General features: G+C 37.0%; 1 protein-coding gene across 1 annotated transcript in view; it reads right to left on the bottom strand.

Annotated features, from left to right (window-relative positions):
• Nucleotides 1-19,767, bottom strand: part of OTOG (otogelin) — a 106,571-nt gene that overhangs the window by 20,082 nt on the left and 66,722 nt on the right. The window contains exons 34-42 of the mRNA XM_074884401.1: nt 13,451-13,568; nt 12,646-12,725; nt 8,410-12,239; nt 7,619-7,787; nt 6,523-6,659; nt 5,395-5,484; nt 4,822-5,005; nt 2,106-2,326; nt 1,065-1,203 (exon numbers count right to left, since the gene is read on the bottom strand). Of these exons, the coding sequence (XP_074740502.1) occupies nt 1,065-1,203; nt 2,106-2,326; nt 4,822-5,005; nt 5,395-5,484; nt 6,523-6,659; nt 7,619-7,787; nt 8,410-12,239; nt 12,646-12,725; nt 13,451-13,568 (4,968 nt within the window). The remainder of the gene's footprint in view (nt 1-1,064; nt 1,204-2,105; nt 2,327-4,821; nt 5,006-5,394; nt 5,485-6,522; nt 6,660-7,618; nt 7,788-8,409; nt 12,240-12,645; nt 12,726-13,450; nt 13,569-19,767) is intronic.

Below are 19,767 nucleotides of genomic sequence, written 5' to 3'. Positions count from 1 at the left end.
ACAAAATCAAGATGTAACTTCATGGTTCTTCCTTGCTAGGGACGCACCACGAGAGGTCACTGTGGTGTAAAAATAAGAGTGTCCCGTCACAGTGGATGGATTACATAACTATATTTACAGATATATTTTGTAAGGTCCCTTTTTAAACAGTTATTTGCTAGTAAAATTCATAAAAATGGAAGATTTTTTTTTAAAATTGACCGTTTTTAAGCTTTAGACTCCATTACTATTATTTGCAGGGCATTATGACCTGCTTGCATGAAGACTGTACACATGTATGCACTTCAAATCACTTAAAAAAACAACATAACTTATGATTTCTATGTACAGTGAATTGTCTTATTTTTGAGGATCGCGCTTCAGTCTTTCCCTTTTCAAGCACTGAAACCACAGACCTCCCTACGTTATCACTGCGTGGGGCTTTTCCTAGGTGATCATTGACAGCATAAAGAGATGCTGTAATCCAAATTTTCTGTTTACTCCACTGACAGCTACAGATCCCACTTGGCCTCATATTTTAGTATGTTTCTATGGGAGATGTCTACTGCCAGGATACTCTAGCTCTCAGGTTTTACTCCTTACTTTCCATCTAATCTCAAAAGTGTTTCACTTCTCTAATCCTTTCTCCAAACACAGCTTTCTGGAACAGCATCAAGCAGACATCACCAATTCAAAGTACCACAGAACTTTCTTTGACTTCCTCCTTTCCCCAACCAATTCTGTTGTGTTTTGGTTTTATCAATGGAAAGTGGCTAAGAGAAATGAACACTATACTGCAAGTGAGAAGATTTGACTTCTACAGTTATTACAAGCCAGAGGTAGACTTCTTAGCAAGGTTCTTTAGCTTACCTTTTCCATCTGTGAAATGGCTATAACGATCCTGATTCCTTTTGCACACTGCTTTGAACTCTATCATAAAAATTACTAAATTTATTATGTCAATAATGACTTCCAAAGTATCAGAGGACTCAAGGAGCACTGGTATTTTCAACTTACAGTAACACTTATTTTAGGCAAATTTTGTCTGTGTACACTAGAGGTATGCATACACGCAGAATACTTACGGCAGTAATCAGAGCTCCTCCATTCTATACAAATATTAAATTTGTTGCACATTGCCACATAGGCAGCTAGCGAAATGCATGGATTTCGAATGTACTCAGTGTCTTGAACCCATATATTACAGAATACCTCCGGTGGAACCTAATAAAGAAAAAATAGAAAATATTGCACCTTCATAGAGACCCTGGCTAGGCAGGAAACAGACTGACTTTTTTGAATATCAGCTACAAATACTGAGATCAAAAGTTCCTGGTTCACAGTAAGCAAGAGGCCACCAGCCTTCATTGGCGTACACAGAGAGACTCTACTAGTACTTAAAAGGCTTCCTTAGTGTTGAAAAAAATGTCATCCTTATATTCCTGTTTCATCTTTTCTAAGTGCAAAGGCAAGAGCTAATACACTTTTTCCAATAGAAGGCATAATTACTCATTGTTCCTTGTTCTTCCTTACCTCTGTTTTTGTCTATTTTTGGCCTCTTCTTCATCAGATTCACCAATATATAAAAGGTGAAATGGTAAGTGGACTCATATGAGCACAAAGACATACTTTATTTGCACACTGAGTTTGTTATTTGCTTTAGGTTTGCTTTAAATGGTCTGTTCTACCCTCTTATCTCTCTAACCTGGAACTCCTTGTCTCTAGAGCCTTTGAAAATGCAGGCTCTCAGATCACCTACTGTGATTTGGAACTTGTTAAGTTACTGAACACTTAAGGATTAATTAAATCCTAAAACTATTTTATTTTACTTTGCTCTACATCATATACAGTTGAATTAGCTGGGACTGTTTTATAAATTAGATGGTATTGTCAAAACTAACAGATATATTATGAATTCTGATTGTGTTAGTTGCACTCTCTCTCCTATCAAGCTGCCAACACTCTTCAATTGTTTTTACCTTGCGACTGTATAGACAAAAAAGTATGCATCTCATTCCACAGATATGGTTACATAGAGTTTCACGTTAATGAAATTATCAAGTATACAAAATTGTATCAGAACTGCATGTGTCTCAAAATGTAAGCTTCTGAAATAGTTAACATACATAAGGATGACAGCTGCTGAAGGTCTGGTTCAACACCAGTCTTAAGCACTCTGAGCAGTCCATGACTGAGCAATTAGTTTCCTGATGCCTGTCTTCTCCAACATACTTTAACGTGTCTGGCACTTGCCAGCTGTCTATAAAAGTCGACAGAGCATCACTTTTGCTTAAAACCGTCCTGTTGGGTAGCATCAGGTCATTTTCCAAGCTTCTATCACAAAAACCTGTGTATTACCAGAAAAAAAAAGCAGGTTAACACCAAACTGTTCATTCTGAAGAATGTTTGAAGTGGCACATTCAAAAAAGTAAATAGCTTTTAAAAAACCTACACAATGTGACAGTATCACAACCCACACAGACGCGGAAGGTCTCTGGTAGATCAAAATATACAAAATTCCGACAAATTAAGCAAAGCAAAAGTAAAGATGCATTTAAGAATTAAGATGGGTGAAAGGAAATCTATTGCATATCAAAGAGCTGTTCAGAGAGGTCAGCTATGGCACACTCGGAAGGCAGCATCAAAGTTTGTGTTTAAACTAAATAGTTGACAATTTTGAAACACTTTGAAGCAAAGGAGGCAATGTGACATACGGAGAGTGACTTTGGTCCACACAGAACATCCAAGTATTATAGTAGTCTCCTCGGGAAGGTCCTTTAAGAGCCAGCAGGTACAAAAAAGCAGAATGGTGGATCAGTCCCCCATTCTTTGATCCTAATCACATTTTCTGAGACTTTTGTATCAGACTTCTAGAATGTTTTCTTCTGATGTTTCCACAAGCTTGCATGGTAATTCTAAATCTTTATCTGTTCAAAAACTATTTATAGATTTAATGCTTTTCTAAAGAACTGGTCTGTTTTACCATTTTTCACCAATTCTTGATGACAAGTGTGAGCCATTGACAATCAGTGATACAGCAATAGGCATTCAGAGTGTCAAACAGCTTTTGAAACTGTAACCATTTCAAAAAAGTTTCTGGTTGAACTTTACAAGGTTGTGAGTCTGTGCAACACAAATAGGAAGTACTTGATGATTGAGAGACTTCAAGGGATTGCTATCATGTCTGGGATACCTTTGTCCGCTTCTTCTCTTACACACTGACAAGGAGATTTAACACAGCAAAACTAAGGCTTCACATTTGGCTTCGCAGGATCTGATTGCAGCTAAAACTGACATGCTTGCACTCTCTTTCACCACTTTTGCTATGGAGATGTCCATGGTCCCTTCCCACATTCCTCATCTCCCACACCAGCTTTTCACCAGTTGCCACGCTTGCCCGATCCACTGTAAAAGACACCGTTGTCTCTGACACAGATCCTTCCAAGGGATGCTTGTGCTACAAAACTGTAACAGTGTCTTCAGTTTTATCACTTCCATGAAGCTGAGAAATCAGGATCTATCAGTACTGCAGTTCAGCCAAAAGACATCTGAGAAAGCTCAAATACAAGAAGCAGACTAACACAGAAAGCACAGGAGATCAGGGTAGACTAATTTACCCTGAATGGATGCAGTACAACCAGCTCATTTAAAGCAGGCTCTGGTAGGTCGCACCACACAGCACTGTGCAGCCAGACTTAGGCAGAGAATCCCAATCAGAGATGAATGCTGGAAAAATACAGCACATTCTCTGAAGAAGTTGGACTTGGAACATCATTCATGGAAATGTGTTGTCATCTACTTAAAGCGCCTTGTAAACCAGGAATATAATGTTCCCAGTTGTCCCTATCACAGTACTCAAACAGGTAAAGGCAAAAGAGACTTTCAGGATAACTTGAATCAATACAGTCTTTATGTTCTTGTTTCTATTTAATCTAATTACAGTAACAACTAGCAGAACAGAGCAAGAATGATGTTTAAAACAAAAGTTAGGGTAAGTTACAGGTAATAATCCAATTTCAAAATGGCAGTAAATTCAAACCCTCTTCCTTTACGAGTAGCATATTACTGTCTGCAGAACTTGGAACTGGACTGAACTATCATGGGTATTTGATACTGAGCTACAGGCATTTGCCCTTTCTGAAACTGGAAAGATATCCACTGTAATTATATGAACTATGTAACCCTGGTTTCCAGCTCCAATTTACAGCAGATAAATTTACAGATTCAGGTGTCACAGTGGGGATTTACATCAACAAATACAGGCTTGCAAGAGCTACAGCACCAACAGCTTATTCAAAGCTATGTTTTCAGAAAGAAACTATGTGAAACTATTGAGCAGACCTAACAGAGTGCAACATTATGGTAATTTAACCCATTACTGGTAAGAAATTCCCTCTGAACTATTTCCTCCAACAGATAAGTTAAGATTAGTTCTCTCAAGTTAACGTTTTCTGTGAATTCTGACCTTTAGAAACTGAAAATAGCACATATCACTTCCTATTAGATGGATATCAAAAACTAAATTTGTAAATGACCTTATTTGACATTATGGATTTATGCCTGACTTATTAGGGTTTGGTTACAGCAATCATACCTGTGATTCAAACAAGCTTCAGTTAGAGGCACCACTATGGATTATACAGATAGGTATCAAACATCATTTCAACAATTAAGAAATTTAATAATAATAATTTAATTTTAATAGTATCTTAAACTTTGCAAAGTTTTGCAATAACTCTTTTGGGCCAGATCCTGCAAAAGATAATTTATATAAATAGGAAAATTGTGCCTCCCTAGCAAAGCATCTGAACGTCTTTATTTCTTGAACTACTCTATACTTACCACATAGTCCCAAAGCTCTTGGTTCTCTGGTACTATTAAACTCAATAATCATCACACCTGTGTTGTGAAACCACTGAATTCTGATTTTTGTTGGGGTCTCAACTGCATACTTGAAGCCCGAATCCTCGACTTTGTATCCATATTTTCTAACAGTTGGCCAAGCAAATCTTGAATTTACTGTTATCTAAAACACACACAGAAAAGATGTTAAACGTCAGGTACCAAGTGTTAGAGGTAGAAGAACTAAAGGCAGACTCTCAACAGCTAAGGAATCTAATTCATAACTAATTTCAAAAGGAGTCAGGCTCACCCCCACAAAGATAAACTGTTAGTCTCTTCAGTACCTGTATTATTTATGTACCTTGCTCTGCAACTTACCTCATTAACAGTCCTTGTATCACAATTTGACTCTTTGAATTTACAAGCTGTTTACTAAATTACATAGTTGGAACAATGAATTAAATTGCCTATTTTGTCCTACTTCAATTTCCGGTATCCACATGAGGAGGTAGTTGATTACAGAAGTAAGATGCTATCTAAAAGGCAAAAAAAACTAACCCTCAAAATACTTACTTTTCTACTTAAACGATTGATAATAATTTGGTTGGATACATAGGTTAAATTCAACATTGCCAGGCACAAAGAAGTTGAATTTGAATTACTCTGTGGAGAAAGCAAAAATACATCAGCCATAGTCATGATGTGCAAAATCTTTTTACATTAACTGCTTATTGGTTTTAGGTACTGGGACATTAAGGATTTTGGCAAGGGGTATATTTTTAAGAGAGGAAAACTGCTGCTGTTGTAGTTTCAAGTCTGGACTACAAAGTTCATCTAGATAGCATTCTTGCAAAATAAACAAACAAAATATTATGACTTCATCGTGTTCAGCAACTGTGTTCTGTCATCCAGTCTTGAAATTACAACAGAAATAAAGATTTTTCAGGAAAAAAAAAAAAATATGCCAGACTAGCTGTTTGGACAGCATAAAAAATGAACTACATATCTGAGGGTAAACAAGACTGGGAATGATGAATCTATATGGTATATGAACAGTACAGAAGCAATGGATCAGAAATACATCCATGCTTCCTAAGCTACAAGGTGCTGAACAAAACAGAAATCACTGAATACAACAGAAAAACAGATCTGAAAGTCATAAACAGATCTCCTCCTCCATATCAGTCATCTGGAATTAGCTGCCGTAAGGTACTACCTGCGATCAAGCTTTGCAATGGACATTTATATGGACATCAAAATTACCTAGCCTTCATAGAAGAGACTGGAGTTTAAAGAGTTTTGTAAAGGCTCACAAGAAATTAACTCTTCATGACTTAAAGCCAATCTACGCTACCCATCAGGCAGAACGGCCATTACAGTTTCTCTCTTCCCTCTGAAACAACAAATATTTGCCCCTGTCAGAGACTTGGAATGAACAGGGTGGTCTAATTTACTCTGACAATCCTACAGTCTTTTATGGCTCTGAAAACTGGTGTTTCCAGTGCAAATTTCTCAGAAGGAACTACGTATACACAGTCAGGTGATAAAGTCCTATACAATTCGTAAGTGTTGTAAAGTGGAAATACAATTCGTAGGTATTGGCCAGAAGTGAATAATTAACCACAACTGTGTGGTATTACTATGCCCTTCCATTTAAGACATATCTTATGAGCCATTTGTTAGCTGATAAATGTTAGTTACCATTCTACAGTCAATGACATGGATGGTTATAGTTTCATCTTGAGTTTGACTAACAACATAGGATGCTTCTTTGAATAAAGCCAAGTGATTTCCATCATAGGTTACAATGCTCAGATCAGAGAAAATTGTGCAACGACCTAAGAAAATGAAAAAGGAATTAAACATTTTTTCCAACTTATTTTAAAATTTCTGTAAATATTACAAAATATTAAGATAAAACAATAAATGTTACAAGATTAAGTTTTATAGATGCGCACATATTTTCAACTATATTTGATACTGTTGTGTCTCTGTAAATGGACAGCAGAGTCAAATCCTGTTTCAGCGGGACAATGTGCAGGCCTCCGCAATCAGTTATTTTCTTACAGTTCTTGCCAGCAGAGGTTTGTAATTTTTACAAACCGAAAACTAGCAAAAACCATGAATGACATGATCCTTAGTTCCCTTCTAGTCTTGTTCCTAAGGCGGTAGCCCATATGGAAAGTTTCCTTCTTCCCAAGCTTATTTATTGCTAAAGCTTTTATGTTTCCAAGGGCTTGGAGTTCTACTCCTAGTTATTTCAAACTCTAAAGCATAAGCAGAAATTTGCATTGCTTATTGCTGCATTCTTTCTTTGGCATTATGGACTAAATTGAGTTTTCTTCAAGGTTTGGATTCTTCCTGCCCAATTCAGGGTAACTGATGGGAGTGACTACAGTATGGCTATGCTTCCAGAGTCCCCAGACTGTTAAGAGAGTCTAAGGAATCTTCTCATCCTGAAGTAGATCTAAGATAAACCAAAAAAATCCACCAACTATATCAACTATGTGTCCTCTGATTAGACACAAGACAAGATGGGTCTAATTCACACCTAGACATGTCCACTGCAAACATCTAAAGCTGGGTAAGAAATATCCTACATTAGAGGAGCATTTTGATTTCATTTCTCTGGATGTAGAGCTAGAATTATAAATTGCATTAGACAATGAATAACCCATACAATATGCATCTTCTGTTTCTATGCCACAGTATAGAAGTGTTAGTCCTTAGCCTGCTTCAGTATGCATTAAATTGTCACCTAAATTAACTTCAAAAGTACTGCATTATTAAAACTTACATGCACATTCCCACTTTGGGCAGCATTTGTCACCATTCATTTGAGTAGCAAATCCTAAAACTCCACAGCTGGGTTGAGTTGCATTGTACGGGCAGTTCTGCGACTTATTAACTTGGATCAGTTGTCCATCCAAGCAAATGTGTTTTATGCACTCATTCTCTGTGATTGGCTAAGGCATATTTAATAAAAGACATAGGTTACCATTCTTACCAAGTTAGTATCACAATATTGCAGAGTATTTGCTCAAAAAAGGGGCTCACATTCTTCAGGTACAGAATACTTATGAATCCCCATGACACTGGTGGAAGCTACAAGTGAAGAGCACATTTGAAAACCCAACCATCCTGAGGACGGTTTAAAACTGCTGTCTTGTTGTAAAGCAGAGAACAGCATTACTGAATTTTTAACTTCATGTTAAAAGAAGTTGAGAAGGAAAAGTATGGAAGCTAGAAATAATAACAGGGATTTCTGGAAAGATGTTCTTTATGGAGGGCAACATATCAAAAAAATGCCACTGTCCAATATGAAGCACCGTATTTTGCCGAAAAACCAGTCTCGTAAAACACAGAAAACTGAGGCCCAAACCAGTGTATTATAGCACTTACAAAAACCACGCTGTGTAATGAAATCATCCAAAGTTGGCTATAACTGAGAAGATAATAGGACTCCCTGTTTGATACAGATATTTTAAATCTTAAAGATCAAAAGATGGTTCACAATTTTTTTTATGAGTGTGTAGAAGTAACCAGACATATTCAAAACCAAACAGATAAATATTTATAGTTACTCACTGTACAAGTTTGAAGAGTTGCTGTTTCTCTAGGCAGCATAAAAGCTGATGCTGTGACTCCTGACATGCCTTCAGGTGTTGCCAGTCTGTCAGAAAATGTCGTAGTCAAGCCATAAAGTGGTTTGGTAGATAAATGGGCAAGTAAGGAAACTGATGAAGCTGTTGTGTCATTTGGATGGTCAGATGTCATTAGCAGTGAACTCCCAGAAGGCATTTGCACCTCAGATGATATTTCAGGTTTTGAAGTTTGAGTAGTACTGACCAATGACACAGCTATAGAAGAAAAAGGTTTTGGTTCAGAGGATGAATGTATAGTGGACAGTACTGATAGACTTACATTAGAAGGAACTGCAGTTGTGTTTGTGAAATATGGAGAGTAAAATGTCTGAGGTGTTTGTGGGGTAACAGTAGCACCTTCAGTATGGACAGCTTGGACTTCTGTTGTTAATTCTGGTTCTTCAGATTTTACTGTATCAAAGGACATGGCTCCTTTTGCTTCTGATGTAACAGAAGAATAGGTGGGCTTCACAGAGCTTGTGATGGATTCTGTTACTGCTTCTGCTCTGTCTGAAGCTGCTGATACAATACTAACATTTTGCCCAGTACTGCTTATCACTGAAGACGCTGAAGCTGCAGCTGATGAACGGGCCATAGCTGACAACACTGTACTTGATAGAAATGTGGAACTGTAGGCGGTGGTTGAAAGTGTGACAAGCTTAGGCAACGTTGCCGTTTTCTTCGTATCACTTTTGCCCATTGATGTGGACGGCCCACTCCCTATCATAATGGGAACTTCTGTTGTTTCTGGTAACAAAACCAATGAAGAGGTTGACTTAGATTCTGGTGAGGCTGTAGCTGTTTCAAGTGTTTGACTTGAATCAAATGATTCAGTAAATGAGGCCTGCCATGTGAATTTTAGACCAGTACCTGCCTTTTGTGTGGAAAATGAAGGAAATGCTTCTTTTTTAACTGTTGCTAAAGAAGAAGAACCTGCGAGCACTTCTGGTGAGGAAGAGAGAATTCTGGTGCCAAAAATCAAGTCAGCTGTTGTTCTAGTTGGGACTGTAGACTGCAAAACAGAGGAAGTTCTTGATACATATGGCTGCGTGACTGCATCAGTTAAACGCAACTCTTTTTCAGTTGGCAAAATAACTTGCGTAGGACCTACTGAGGTAGGAGATATACTTGAATGAATGCCTTCAGGGAGTGAAGTGATTAAGGGATAGGAGGAAGTCAATTCTACTGTAGCTTCAGTTGTGCTAAAGACACCTTGTGGCTGACCAGTGGATTTTGTTAGACTTTCTAGAGGATACTGGTAAATTGGGGTACTGCTTTGGCTTGTCAACAAAGGCCCAGAAGTCTGACGACCAAATTCCATAGCCTTCTGAGTAGAAAAATGTGGTATAGCCATGGTCTTTGTGGTCTGTACTGAAAGTTTATCTCCTGAAGATGTCTGCCAAGAAAAGGGGCCTACTGAAGATGGAAGAAAGGATGGCTGAGCTGTAATTGCTGCAAGTTTTACTGTATCTGTTATACTTTGGACTGTAGATTTCGATGCTGGGTATTTTGGTGTGGTTGTTACTTCTGGTATCATTTCTGTTAAAGGAGGTGAAGAAACCAATTTATCTGCTATATGGGTAGAGGTGGAGAAAGTGTAAGACGACCTTGTTACTGGAAGTACAACAGAAGGGGACAGAGTTGATTTTTCTTTGGCTGTCATTACTTTTTTGCTTGTTATGAGCTGACTGCTAAATTCAGAGGGTGGGGAGAATGTGGCATAAGTGATATTTAAAATGGCTTTGCCTGGTGATCTGTCGTGTGATACTGTTGTTATTGGACTTGACTGTTCTGTTATAGTCGGTAAAGTAGAGAAAGTCAGGACTGGAGAGGTCTTTTCTGTTGGTAACATAGATTTTGCTATAGTTGTTCCTGGATATAAAGAGATCATTTCATGGGATGTATGCACAGGACTGAGAGCTGTCAGTGATGCTTCTTTTCCAAATGACGGTAGTGAAGGAAGAGAAATGTTTAAAGAGATTAGAGAACTTGATGGTGAAGAAGGGAAAGCAGATGGCTTTCTAGTAGAGATGCTAGTAATTCTTTCCACTTGTGATTTATCAGGCTTGGTTGTCAACAGCGTGGTTTCAGTTGCACTAAGGAGAGAAAGTGGAGATCCAGTGATGGATGTTCTTTGAGCTGACTCTCCTTCTGTAGCTACAAAAGGAACTGTGGTGGTTTCTTTTGATGAGATAGAGGTTTTCACTGCTGATGTGGTAACACTACCTGAATATCCTGAAGTGCTTGTCTTCTCTGTACTTGAAACCAGAGTTGACTTGTACTTGGTAGATGTTTTTCCAGAAAATAAAGTGGACTTTGCTGCTAATTCAAAAGGGGATGTTATTTTGGATGTTACCTCAACAGACAAAGGTGTCACTCCGATAGTCTCAGCCACAAGAGGATATTTAGTGTATAATGTAGTCAGGAACTCTGTTGTGTTTAGGACTATGTATGAAGGATATCCTGTAGTGGAAACAGTTTTATATGTTTTTTTTAATTCACCTGAAGCTGGAGAAGCAGGAGTAGGACCAGACACTGAAGGTCTTTTTGTAGAAAGACTGATAGATTTTTCAGTTGTAGAACTAGGATGCAGTGAATATGGAGGGAAATAAGAACCTGACATATGCTCCACACGTGATGTTGTTTTGGGAGTTTCCTTTTTTTGAGTTGTAAATGATAACAAAGTTGTTTCTGATGATCTCTTTTGAGTTTGCAGAGTTGTTGTCTTTGGACCTGGAGTTGTAGTGAAGGGCACCTCTGAAGTACCAGTCAGGTGTTGAACCATTTCAGTAGAAGGTTCTGTAATTGCCTTTCCTAATGAAATGGGTGGTGTGGATGTTGGTGAAAATGTAGTCTTCACGCTCTGTTCGGTTATAACAATTGCTGCTTTTGTTGTCGCTGAAGACATTGGTTTTAACAAAGTAGTTCTCACAGGAGAAAATGACGTTAATGTAACATTAGCTACTGTGGTAAAAGACTGTCCTACACTTATTCTTGTCCCTTCTGAAGTTCCTGTTATATTTACTGGTGGTGTATATGAAGGCATGCCCAGAGGTGGTGATGAGGAAAACTGGGGCAGATAGAGAGTAGTTTTTTCTGTTATTGACTCAAATGAACTGGGTGTAAGTGCTGTAAGTCTTTCTGGTTTTACTTGTGCTTCTTTTGTGGGAAGTGTTCTTGTGGCTGTTTCTGGTATTTCCATTATTTTAGTTTTGACTGGAAATTCTGTTGTTCTAAGCATAAGCGGTGTTCCAGTAAATATAAAAGTAGAAATTGGTTTGCTTTCTGATTCTGTGCTTGTAGTCACTGCATGTGTAGCAGTTACTGTCTGAGGTTCTGTAGCCCTCAATAGTTTAGTGGAAACACCACTGATTGGTTGTATCTTTGTAAAAGTTTCTGAACTGACAGTAGATGGAAACAATGGAGAAGTGTCAACAGGAGAAGACAAGCTTACATTAAATTGTGTTGTCTCAGTCATGGCTGTAGTGCTTCTCATAGATGTCATCTCTGTTGACTGTGAAGAAATATTTGATGATAAAGTTATGGTTAGAAGTGTTGTATTAGATGTACCAGCTGAAAATTCAGTTTTCCCTGTAGTTGCAGTGAGTTGCAATTTTGAAGCAAGTGTTGTTTCCATGTCCTTTGCTTCAGGTACAGGAAATGAAGTTGCTGCTTCACTGATCCCTGCCAAACTTGTACTTGATGTCATGTGTGAAACTGCTGGTGTTCGACTGCTGGGTGGCAAAGGTGGACTATCATCTGCAGGTTCAATGCCTGAAATCAGACACAAGTAAATAGTAGTCTGAAATTTATGAATAATTATAGTCATGAAGGTAGCAGAGCTAGAAGGAAATTATGTTAACTTACATAAGACTTTTCAATTGCCTTTAAACTTCTAAAATTCATAGCCAAATTAAAAGATAAATTCATTAAATCATTTGCTACACATCTAATGCTACTGGAATGTTTTATGAAGAAAGAACATCTTAGTTTAAAATTTGTCTCAGATTTCTGAGGAGTGAAATTACTTTAACAAAAACGTATGTTCCGTGAGCTCAAGATTCATGTAACTAAGGTCATAGTTACACAAATTTAAGCATCAACATTTGAAAATTTGACTGAAGATCCAAGAAATTAATAAGCTACATATCATACATAGTATATAATTTTGCAAACATACAGTCTTCAAAATACACGCATCTTTGAGTGATTTCATCCAGCAACATATTGAGAGGACAGGCAGGGATGCATCCTTCCACTCTAAAAGAAAAACAGTAAGTATTAACTAGTTGAACAGCATCTGGATTGAGCATTTAATTTTTGGAAAACACAATTTATTTAGAAAGTATTTTTAAGTAGACAAAGATTTAGATAGACTTGTTCTATCTAAATCTCATCACCTCAGCGTACCCCTTCTAAATGCCATTGCCATGGCTTCCATTCCTACTCAGATCGAAGCTAAAGCATTAACTTTGCAATACCCTTTGAAATGAGTCATTGCAGGTTCAATAGTGAATGCAATTGCTTAAGAAATGCCAAATATTCTTTGCACACCAAAATCCAAATGCCAGTTTTACCGGGTACTTAGCACAAATTCCAATTGGAAGGAAAAGGCAAGAAGGACAGATATGGCTTTTGCAACGTCATAATGAAAAAGTAGGGGCACAACTCTTTGAAAAAAACTTGTAACCACCTCTCTTTATTAATACTCTATAATATCCCCCCAGCTTAAAAGTTAAAAATATTCTATTCAGAATCTCACAATACTTACCTAACAACTGAAATGTCACTTTTATGTAGCTGCCACAGCAGGTTGTATTCCATTTCTTTTCTCCTTCACTTGCCTCCTTATACAAGAACACCATCCTGCTGTACCGAGACTACATCTGGTCCCTCATATTCTTACTATGCTGCATAACCATACCACCCAAGGTACATAATTTTCCAAAAAAAAAAAAACCCCAAACACCCAACCAGATACTTACTTCGGTACTGCCTGACAGGTTTTTCCCAAAGGGTCCCTGCATGTCTTGAAACAAGGGCTTGTACAGGCATCATAATGCCACTCACATGCAGAACGGGATAGAAATTTAAATCTGACATCTGAAAAACAATCAAGACCTGTTATTCTCATATATTTCTAGAAACACACACAGATACATATCACTAAGAGGCATGCTTTCAGTTCACTGCAGCTCTAAATCTCTTACTGTTTCTACCTGTATTCTCTACAAATAAATTTGGTAATATTTTATGAACTGCTAAGGTCTTTAAAGCATAGACAAACAGTTTATGCTTATGCAGAGTATATTAAAGAGTGTGGGCTCTGCAGCCTGTTTTACTCTTTGCAGTGTAAAACACAACACTGAATTACCCACATTTACTGCATATTACAATCACTTGAAAATGAAGCCAGGCAAGTTAGAGCTATTGTTTTTAAGTTTTAACAACTGTATCAACAATAAAACTATATGTTTGGTTATTCAAACAAAATGCAAAATTAAGATTATGTTGATTGAGTACAATTATTGCTATTAGAATCAAAATAAAAAGCACCAGTTGGATACACTGATACTCTTTATAACATCATGTATCATAACAGTTGTTTGCTTATATGTAAAATTTGCTGGTATAGCACAAAGGTGCACATAATTTATATGATACAATTGTATTTTAAAAGCCAAAACAAACACCATTTCAAATAAAGGAAGCAGAAAGTATGTCAGTTCAGGCTCTTTAAAGCAATACATCTTAACAGTCTCCTCAACACAGTATAAGATAGCCACTCAAAGAGAAATTAATTCAAACCGCAAAACATTCTGAATCTGAAATTCTAACTTCTCCTACAACGAACAAAGTAACACAGATGAGACATGTAGTCTTGCAAAACGTAACTGAAAACATACTTCACCAGACAAAACAGTACCAATAATGAAAACCTAGGGCAAATTAAAAAAAAACCCACCGTCAAACAAGAAAAAAAACCCCAAACCACCTTCAGAGTATCTATGCAGACATTGTTTATTGAAAGACTACAAATTCACATAATTCAATCCCAAAATACATATTTAGATAGAGAAAGAGTTAAACTTCAAAGTGAGGATAAACAGAAATAAGGAGCAGCTATACTTCTAGTGCTGATTAAATTATGCAGGAACTTTACAATATTAAAGCTAAGAAGAAATAGACTGTAAAATCTGAGAAACGAATTTGTGACAATCATCATGTGGGTGACATGCACTTTTATGTTCAAATGCAGCATCACGCTTTCTTTTTCCCTATAGTCCTGCCCCATATGCACACAGAACTGTTTCCTGTACAATGCTGCATTAGCCCAGTGGCTCCTTCAACACCTGCATGGCTTAGGCAATACATCTGGATTTCAGTACCTGAACTACAACAGCCCACCCCAGCTCCTTCCTGGAGCAGTGAGGACAGAGCAGTGTTCCCATACCTTTACGCCTGCAGAAGATCACCATCATGACATATGGGTCCCCTCTAGATTTGTAAACCTGATCTTAGAGCTATGTTGTTCAGAGCCTATGAAGAGCAGCTGTTCTTAAACAATGTTTATACTAATGACCAGAAAGAAAATGCTTACTACTTAGAAGTTTCCATTTTTGGTCTTTTGAAGTCTTTTTGCTTTATAGTTTTGCTGATCTTTGCTTGACTGAGATACAAAGAGAGTGGCTCTTTTACATCTTCTGTGAGACATTCAATTTTTCCATGAGGATCCTAAGAAATTGTTCTTCCTGCAGTTTAGGGACATTGGCACTTACGGGCAATTATCTCTCCGCCACTATTAACCATTAATGTCGTCTTTTTAATACAAATAATTCTCTTAAATCAAAGGTATAAATGAAACTCACAACAAAAGAGTGCGTACGTTGCCATCTAGTGTTAATGTTTTTACACGCCACTCCATCCAAGGACATGTCACTGTTTTTGAAAACATGATTCTTATGACAGTAACGAATGCATTTATAAAATTACATTCCACTAAAAAGCTAATTAAATGTCGCTGAATTCTTCTGTGACCCCTTCTAGTGAAACAAACTTAAGTTGCTTAAATCTAATGGAGAAAGGGAATTATTTCCATACATTTTGCTGACTGATGTATAGGGTTTTGTATGCACACTGACAGGTCAGGGTGGTAAGGTTTAAGGACAAAAGAAGAAAATATATGACAAAAAGACAGAACATATCAGAGGCCTGTTGGCACAGGCAATCACTAACAGTAGTAATAACCAGCAATAACAGTATATCTAAGTGGAATCTAGGAAATCTCATTCATCAGACTACCTAGATGAAGTAGAGACAGATCCATAACTTTTAACGCTTGCCACCAACTTCTCCATTAATGACAAGTTTCAACCTCAATAAAGGCACAAGCTTTGCAGAACACATACTGTAGTCTGATGAAGAACATTAGTTTCTCAGTTTAGCAGAAGAGTGATCATGAATTAAGACTTCCAAGTGCTGGGATTAATATACCATCTCCCATTCTCCAAACTTAAGACTTTTATGAAATGACTGCCACATTTCCCTCAAGCTTTCACAGTTTGCTGGTGTTGCATGCATTGGTAGGAAATAGAGTGAATGTCTACATGAAGGCGTAGCATTTGTTGAGTGGTTCATAAACACTGCTTTCAGTCAAGAGCAAACAAAGTCATGCTTGTCTGCAAATTTTGTCTCTACTTCTGCAGAAAGAAGTATGGACAACAGATGAATCCATGAACCTGGTCATAAAATATGATTTCAAAGAAAATCTGTAGAACCAATAGACATTTAATTTTCCAGTCAAGGGATTTTAGAGAATTGAGTATGCCAGGCCAAGCTGTATTAGGTTTTTTAGTGTGTAAATTACATAAAAGAACAGAACAAATCACCACAGCAAGAGTTGAATACATTGCATGAATTGGTTTCCAGTATCTCAAAAGTTTTCAGTATGTCTCAGTAAACCCATCAGATATAATGAAATCTGTGCTTTTTTTTGAATTATGAGAAAATGCCTTTCCAGCATTAGGAAAATGTCCATTCAGTCATTCATCATATTTAAACTTTTCACAATTGGCAGTATCACTTCTGGAATGCCTGAGCAGCCTAAAGACTGAGCTCATTGACTGTGCAAGCCAGTGTAAAAAACCAAAACACCTCAAAAAAAGCACAACAAGATGCAGGTTCCTGCTTACAAAGTTTAGACTAAATAGAGATTAGACAGAAAATGAAGGGGAGGAGAAACAGAGGCACAGAGCTGTGTTCTGAACAAACATGAATTCAAGACTAAGCCAAGAGGACAATAAAGTATCTCTATACCTAGCTAAAATACATTATTTTGCCTCTTCTTAGCACATACATCATATTAACTATGACCACAATACCCACAATCATTAGGGTATAAGGAAAAGCTTTAAAGGCATTCAAGCATCCCTCTCCCTAAACTGAACAAAATATTCCTTTTACTCTCTGTATTGATTTTAGACATTGACTTGCACATCAGACCAACCTCAGGTTTATTGTTACTACAATACTGCTATTCCTGTGACAGAAACTACCACAGTTCAGAAACTGAATTTCACCAGTGTCATCACACAAATGCTTTCTGCTAGCCAGGATGCTAATCAGCCACCTCCACCACATGCTTCCCATTTTTTTAATACTTAAATTCCCCCTCCAGCAACCAGTAATACGAGCTTACTGTACTCTGTGCAACAGTACAGTTCACTCACAACAAAAGAATGATACACAGTTTACAGACAATGAGTCAAGCTGCTTATATCAGGCATATGTTCCTCAAAAAGATTTGTCATGGCATTTGAAAATAACCATGTGTCTCCTGGTGAAGTCTACCAGCATTTGTCTTCTGTTTGGTGACACAGCAAATCCTTCACAAAATGGTAAATTATGCCCTGGATGACAGTCACTCCAGCTGACACGCCAACTGAGCCCACAGTTCTTTTACCTAACAGGAGCTGAGCATATTGACATGTTACAGTACTGCAGAAAGCTTTTGTATGAATGCAGGTATACATGTTTCCAAAGACAATATATTAAAAGATATTCCCTGACTCCACTGTATTCTCACTTGCTTGGACATCAGAGAAGCATTTTGTTCCCTGTAACTTACGATTTTCATTCTTTCTGGCTTTCAAAAATATTTCTGTAGTAATGAGGACAGTTGCTACATTTAATTTCTTTTTTTTTATCACTGACAAACTGTGGTGTTCTGTTGAGATACAACAACTTTTCTTAGTACCTTGGTCACTTTTTTGTGTGTTGACAAGTCCATCCTGACTTTTTTTTTTTTCCTATGCCAACTTTTACCTCACAGGAACAAAATTTGCCATTGTCACAATCTGCATATTATTAATAATTTCATGCTATGCTCAAAAAATGGCTACTTCAAAAACTAAAATTTGAAGTGTTCTAATGTTAATAAAAGGTTGTATTTAAAATAAAGGTTTTAAAAATAAGGAAAAAATGTTAAGTATTTGGATTTTCATTCTCACCTGACACTTTTTTCTGTTTTGCTACTTTTCCCAAAGATTTCAAAAAAATCTAGTAGGAACAAAATTTGCTTTAGAATTAGTTCTATTTATAATTGCAGCAAAACTCTGCTTAGTAACGCAGATTGCCTATCTCCTCAGTTACAAGTTTAGAAACATGAAATCCTATCTACCCACTTAACACACACAAACTACTAACAAACTCTGCCCATGACTCTTAAATTTCTGCAAGGAGAAATGTAACCAAGTATCACTGGAAAAATTGAACTTTGTGCCCAGCCAAAACATCACTGAAAACAAGTATAATTATCTACCTCTCAGATAGTTTTGGTTTAGTTTACTATTACCATCCGAGAGGAATATAATCTTGTTAACGTAACTATTTAATCTCTTCCCATTTATTCAGGCAAAAATGGGAGTTCAAATGTTTGTGTTTGTGGTATAAATAGGAAAGATGTTATAATTCTACAGTAACCTCAGTCTGATTTCAAGACCTACAGAGCAGATGTGTTCAGTGACATACCCAGGATTCACAGGTACAACAGTGGTTGCTCAGCATTATCCAGTCCCAGGTTCCATGTCATGATCTTTTGGACTGACAAAGCATACGAGCTCAAATTAAACTTAAGAGCAACTCATTATAAGTGAAACACAACATTCTAGAAAATTAATTCTACTGATGGAAATAGATAAGAGAAAGTTGAAGTTAAAATCGTCAATGATATCACTTAACACGCAAGATGCTTTTGTAAAAGAAATAAAATTAATTCAATTTTCAGTTCTGTACTATGTTCCTGAATGTGTTTGTTAATTAAGATACAAACATTAAAAGCAACCAAAAATGCCTTCTATCAAACTTAGACATCAATAGACACCTCTGCGCAGTGTGCATATACTTATTACATCTTGAGATTTTAACTTTGGCTGAAAATTCTCTCTGAAACAGGCCTTATATTTACAGCAAGTTAGCTGTTAAAGCACATAATTAACATTAAGAACTTTGCTGCAAAACTTATATTGGGCAAGTCACATTTTTATAATATATATAAAACTAAGTCGCAGTGATCTTAAAAAGGTAAAGCGTATTATGATAATTCTATGAAGTGTAAAAGGTAACCAGCTTGAGCATGTTATTTTAAAAAAGGGTAAGAAAACTGCAGCTATATCCATAAAAAGGTCATGAATTCCCTACATCCACTAATTTCCCAACAATTTCAAATGTGAATTGATCGCTCTTACATGACACCTCTGTGCTTGTCCATCTGGTAAGACTAAGTGTATTCTTTCTTTTGACTGAACACATACCAATCCATTGCTGGTAAAAATTCCTGTATAAAAATGCAAAATGTATTTTCTTGTGAGTAAGTATACTCTAGATACTCAAATTCAGTTATCAACTCAAAGCCTCAAATGTTTGTGGGGACAGGACAGCAGACAAATCTCAGCATGATGAAGATAACCCAACTTAAAAGCTGAAGTGACTTCTCATGGAAAATACTTTGCAGCGTTAGCCCATCACATCTGCGCAATTTATAGTCAAAGTATTTCAATGTGACAATATTTATTGCTGTGAAACTGGAAAAAGTGACTCGTCAGCTGACTTTAAACAAACATGTATCTATTGCTGTGGTGATCAGGTCGTTTAAAATTCTTCCTTTTGAATGTGCGTCACAGAGCATGAAGAAGTCTCATGAGGAACTTTCTGGCCAAGAGGATTTACTGGGCCTATTATTCTGCTCCCGATATTTATCCTCTGATTCCGCAGGAATATCTGTTCCCGGTTCAAGAGTTTCTGA

This window comes from Strix uralensis, chromosome 15, assembly GCF_047716275.1.
Source record: "Strix uralensis isolate ZFMK-TIS-50842 chromosome 15, bStrUra1, whole genome shotgun sequence".
In the NCBI taxonomy this organism is placed as follows: domain Eukaryota; kingdom Metazoa; phylum Chordata; class Aves; order Strigiformes; family Strigidae; genus Strix; species Strix uralensis.
Note: the sequence above shows the minus strand (reverse complement) of the source record. Positions and strands in the feature narration are given on the sequence as shown.